At 36.6% G+C, this 5681-nt stretch overlaps 1 protein-coding gene across 1 annotated transcript; it reads right to left on the reverse strand.

Annotated features, from left to right (window-relative positions):
• Window positions 1–1921: 1921 nt before the first annotated feature.
• Window positions 1922–5446, reverse strand: LOC136233068 (plastid-lipid-associated protein, chloroplastic). Its single transcript, XM_066022612.1, has 3 exons — window positions 4962–5446; window positions 3861–4056; window positions 1922–2439 (listed from the first exon to the last, which is right to left on the reverse strand). The coding sequence occupies exons 1-3, from the start codon at window positions 5399–5401 to the stop codon at window positions 2122–2124; spliced, it is 954 nt and encodes a 317-aa protein (XP_065878684.1). The 5' UTR covers window positions 5402–5446; the 3' UTR covers window positions 1922–2121.
• Window positions 5447–5681: the final 235 nt, after the last annotated feature.

Raw genomic sequence — 5681 nt, forward strand, 5'->3', positions numbered from 1 at the left:
TTCAACAATAGTACAATTATTAATCTAAAATTTCAACAATAGTACAATTATTAATTAGATTGGTTTTACCCAAGTCTATTTCTAGTACGATGCATTATGCCTATAATTAATGCGGCCATCAACAAGAATTCAGACTAGGAGATAAAGAATTAAGCCTCAAAATGCTCTCTGAAATTGTTAGATAGGGTTAGTTTAGGCCAAATTGAAGGTTTAACTTCACCTTTAAGTTAGTAAAAATTGACAAATTAATAAAAATCAGTTACGATCAATTCTAATACTAAGAACGATCAATTTTAATATCTACATGTTTTGTCAAATTTGAACTAATTTATTAAGTTTTGATGACTTAAAAACTAAATTGATATCTAAACTTGAACTTAAACTAAATTAACACTGTTTGCCAACTTTACGGCCATTTTGGCTCTTAATTAAGGAGATAAAAAGGTGGGGGAATTGATAAGAATGTTTACAGAGATAGACATGCCCACGGGCCTGGGTATCCGCCCAGTCTGTCCACACACGTGTCCCTTGGATCGGACTTGGACAATGAAAATTGATCATAGACTCAGTTCGACCTAGACCAGCTAAACCCACCTATTTTTTGGACAGACTTGGGATTGATAAAAATAGCCCGACCCGTCTATTAATATTAATTATTAATTTATATACTAAATATTTAATTTTAAGTGTGAATTTTATTGGTTCATTGATTCATTGATTCTCCTCTATGTAATAAAGTTTGGAATCTTAAAGTGCCCCCTAAAGTTAAGAACCTTCTTTGGCGGGTTCTGGCTAACTGTTTCCCTTCTAAAGTCGCGCTGAAAGCCCGAAGGGTTCCTATCTCTGATTTATGCGAGCTCTGTCATGGGGCGGTGGAAGATTCTTATCATATTTTTCTCAGATGTACTATGGCTCGAGCTATTTGGACTATTTCGCCTATTGGGGATGTGGGAACCCAATTTCAAAACATTTTTGATTATTGGGGTTGGATCTTCTCTAAACCGGTGGAGCTTGTTGACCTTGTAGCGGTTTTATGGTAGATTATTTGGGGTTATAGAAATGACATTGTGTGGAATCGGAAGGATTCACAAGCTTCGATCATGTACCATTCGGCCGGCTCATTTCTACAGGTCTGGAAGAAAGCGCAGGCGTCGGTTTCTCCTTCAGGCAGTCCGGCTGTGCCAAGCCTGACGGTGTGGCAGCGTCCTCCAATTGGCTTCCTAAAATTGAATGTGGATGGTGCGTCATTTGCAGACAAGAATGTGGCTGGTTTTGGATGTATTGTTCGGGATGAGTTGTGCCGTTTTGTTGCGGCTAAAAATGGATCCCTGCAGAATTATCAAGATGCATCATTCATTGAAGCGCTATCGGTCCGTGAAGCTCTTAGTTGGATCAAAGACCGCGGATGGAAGGATGTAATCATTGAATCAGATTCTTTGATCGTGGTACAGTCTATGGCCCGCCCGTTAGAGGTTTCATCTCCTTTTAACGCCTTAGCCAATGATTGTCATTTTTCTTTGAACGAGTCTTCTAATTGCTCTATTCGTTTTGTCTGTCGTTCTGCAAACTCTGTTGCTCATTTGTTAGCTAGAAGTAGTATTTTACCTTTACATCGGGATGAGTAGTTTTCTGTACCCCTGATTTTATTTGTAATATGTTTCTTCTTGATTCTTAATATATACTTATTTGGTTGTCAAAAAAAAAAAAAAGTGTGAATTTTATTTTTTATAAATTAAAAATTATATATATATTTTTAGGTGGGTTTATATTGGTTGGACTTGAGATTTGATTTTAAGCCCGAATCCAATCCGGCCGAACCCACCTAAATTAACAGTTAGCTGGGCTGGACTTGATCCTAGCATTTTTACATGTAAACCTCCGGGCCAGCCCAACCCATGTGTCTACAGAGAGATGAGAAAAATGACCAATATTATGCTTTTTTCGTCAATTAATATATAGAAAATTACATTAAGTTAAGTTGTACTATAACTTACACTACTAAAATCTCTTAAAATTCACACTTTTGATGTATTATCACATATACTATATACCCCATTAGAGAAGCAGAACTCCATGGAAATGAAGCATCCTATGGAGGAGTCAAGAGAGGGCTGAATCATCCTATGGAGGAGTCAAGAGAGGGCTGCCTTCCTTAATGAGCACGAAAACGCTACCGCCGTCACCCCTCGAGATTCTAACATCTTCGTCGAGGTAGGTGGTGAGTAACCATGATTCAGCATTGGTGTTGGAGATAGAAAACTTCAACGGTGGTTGGCTGGAAATAGTCTTTGCTACTGAAGATGCTGTGTCCTGAACTGAGGTTATGATGCCTTTAAAGGGTGTGAGATCAACATTTTGTCCAAAAAATTCCACATTTTCTGGTACTACTATGGAATCTGTTAGCTGGGGAGTCCCAATTATGCCTTCTTGAAATTTGATCTGAAGAAAATGTAAGAAAATAGTGTATGAATGGATAAGGATAAGGGAAATAAAAACAGAATACACAACAAATAGGGAAATAGAATTGTATTCATAAGCTTGAAATTAACTGAAATTGAAAGATAAGACAAGCTAAGAAAGGTCTCGACTCCCACAGTTAGTTAGACTTTCCTCTCTACTCAAACAACAGTGCCAAACACTCAAGAAGTGCTTACTAACAGAATTATCCCTGCCTCTTTTCCTTCTTATTGTCATGTAACCAATCGAATTAAGTTTTTAAACTGATAGTTAACGCCAATTCATATTAATATTTGATACATCCCACACACGAATGCTTAGACACAGGTTCATCTTCAAATTAAATCAACGAACGAAGTTGTCAGGATTCAAACCTTTAATCACTTGGTGAGTAAGCTCTGATACCATGTGAAGGAAACAATTGAACTAAAAGCTTAAACTGATAGCTAAAGTCTAATAATAGTTTTTACTATAATCTCTGACACATCCCCCTCATGTGAATGCCTCCTTAGCTTGAAGTGTGTACCATTTCAATTAATCAATTGAACTAAAACTATGTCAAGAAACTAATTGAACTAAAAGCTCACGCCTTCTTCTTCCACGGTCCTATAGTTTAGTTTCTACTTTGATTTTTTCCATTTCCCCTAAATTCCTAATTTTGTTATTTGGAGGTGCTGACGACTCCATTTGTCTGATAAAATTTCAAAACATTGTTTGTTGTACACGCTTCAAGCTAAGGAGGCTGTTGGATATTATAATAAAAATTATTATCAGCTTAAAATTTTATTTCAATTGTTAGTTGACACTCACACCACACCTCTATATATATATACTAAGTACTAACTAATCTCTCTCTTTTGTAACTAACTTCCTCCATGCTCAAAACGAGTGTCCCTCTAATTCCCAAATAAACGTCCATTCCTATTAGCATATTCTCTTTTGTAACTAACTTCCTTCATGCTCAAAACGAGTGTCCCTCTAATTCCCAAATAAACCTTCATTCCTAGCATATTCTCTATCAAACGCAGTAAGTTCATATTTCAGTTGCGTATCGTGTTAATGGAGAATTTAAGCAAACAAAACTATGTGGTTCAAGAAATTTAACCATGTCAATTGCTACACATCCAAAAACAACAAGTTCCAAGTAACATCATCAGTATTGTTACTAAGAGACACAGCTTGTTTCTTGTTGCTAAATATGTTAGACAGACACGGACACAAGAAACGTTATTTCTAAAACATATCCTTCATAAAATAGCCTTCAAACGAAAATGGACACATACACTAAATGTATACGGACACGGACACAGGCACGAAACGCGGAAATGCTACTAAAGAGTGTATGTGTAACATAACACAATTAGAATAGGGGAGAGAGATCCTATAGCATAAAGAGAACAAACCTGCACTCTCTTGGGGCTTCGGACTTCAAATTTGGCGTTGGTACTAAAGGAAGTAGTAGCTAGAGGCCCGGAAAACTGCACAGAGTTCTGAACAGTGAAATTCTCGGAATCAATAGTCTGAGATATTTCTTCTACCTTGACCAGTGGAAATGTGCCCCTTGACAACAATGGGAATAAGGCAGAAAAAGACGTGTACCTGCAGTAGCACAGTTAGTATAGCTGATAAGATTGCAAAACTCAGCAAAAATGGGGGAAAAAAAAGTAGCTAAGCGTAACCTTCTTCGATTCCACCAAGCTGTGTTCTGTACAAAATTGCTATGAGCTACTTCAATTATATCGATATCACTACTACTATAGACCATCGTCCCGAAAAACTATTCTGTGAGCCTCAAATGAGAAGAAAAAACAACTTAAGTATTATAATTTTGATATTAGTTAGACTATGGAATTTTGAGCACTGTTGTTATAATCTTAGTTAGACTATTCGAGCCGTATCTATAGAGAGGCGAATCTAAATTATAACCGAATCGTAAGATTCGATTTGATTAAGCTCTATCCGAATCTACTGGAGGAATCTAAATTATATCAGAACCTTATAATTCCATTGAATTCAACTCTATTTTGAAGTGGATCTTCATCATTTACTAACTACTAAACCTAAACTTCTCTAGTCCAATGGTTATTCATCAAGTTGTTAAATCAAACTAGTTCCATTCCATAGTTACCGACGACTGACAAAAAGAACAGCGTAAGAAACTCAGAAACTCGAACCTCTTAGATTTGAATTTTAAGTATTTTTTTTATATTAAAATTTTTTAAACTAGTATTATAATAATATTTTCAGTTCACCGTGATAAATATTTTAATTTTTATAATATTATGAGATTTGAACCGCAATTTTAGGATTCGATTCACACGTCACAAAAATGAGAATCGAAATTTGACAACTATGAGCAAATCATGGCGCTACATAAATCCACATCAAAATATCAAATTATCATCAGCTAATTACCAATAACACGATTATGATTATGATTTCAATTTCAAGTTTGATCTAAAACTTAGAATCGGAACAGGAAAAGGAAGGAGGAAGAAACTTACGCGAGAATCCACTTCCCGTTGAGGAGAGTCAAGGCCGCAGTAGGAGCAGCAGTAGGATTCTTAGCTTCAAGCTGTGTGATAAGCTCAACAACCTCAGCTCTCGTATCACTACTAGCACGCAATCCACGATCGGTACCATAAAAGGAATCAACCAACTGTTGCTTTAGACGATCGACCTCCGTCAGCTCCTTAGGCTTAGGCTCAGGCTCAGGCTTATCCTCCTCAACCACAGCGACGGTCGATGAGGTTTCCGGTTGCTCAGAGTATCCGTCGACCGCTCGAATGACGAAAAACGGCCTTGCTTTGATGGGGCATAGACTCAGAGGGCTCGAATCGGAAAGCCTAGGAGGCAGAAAAGAGGAGGTGTGAGATTTTGAAGGAGCTCTGAATAGAGTTTTGCAGGGAAATTGATTCAATTGAGAGATTGTATGAGACGCCATTGGAGAGGAGGAGGAGGAAGAAGATGTTCTGTAGAAAAATTAAATTCAGAAATCAGTATTTAAAAAGGCGGAGAAAATTAGTTGAATTAAATTAAAAAGACGATATTGTCCACTTAAAATACAAGGACGTATGCTTCAAAAAATAAAAATAAATCTTTTCAAAAAAAAAAAAAAATAAATAAATACAAGGACGTAGATGGAGTAGTACACACAGTAGGTTCTAGATATCTGACGTGTCTAATTTTATTTCAGTTGAGGCAACAAACAATTTGTTTTTATT

The sequence above is a fragment of the Euphorbia lathyris genome, chromosome 6, assembly GCF_963576675.1.
Source record: "Euphorbia lathyris chromosome 6, ddEupLath1.1, whole genome shotgun sequence".
Classification (NCBI taxonomy): domain Eukaryota; kingdom Viridiplantae; phylum Streptophyta; class Magnoliopsida; order Malpighiales; family Euphorbiaceae; genus Euphorbia; species Euphorbia lathyris.

What these genes read in the sequence shown, in the direction of transcription:
- LOC136233068 (XM_066022612.1), bottom strand. Translation starts at nt 5,401, where the DNA reads ATGGCGTCTCATACAATCTCTCAATTGAATCAATTTCCCTGCAAAACT. An exon ending in AACGGGAAGTGGATTCTCGC is followed by an intron (nt 4,057 to 4,961) that starts GTAAGTTTCTTC and finishes GTGCTACTGCAG; the next exon opens with GTACACGTCTTTTTCTGCCT. An exon ending in GAAGCCCCAAGAGAGTGCAG is followed by an intron (nt 2,440 to 3,860) that starts GTTTGTTCTCTT and finishes CATTTTCTTCAG; the next exon opens with ATCAAATTTCAAGAAGGCAT.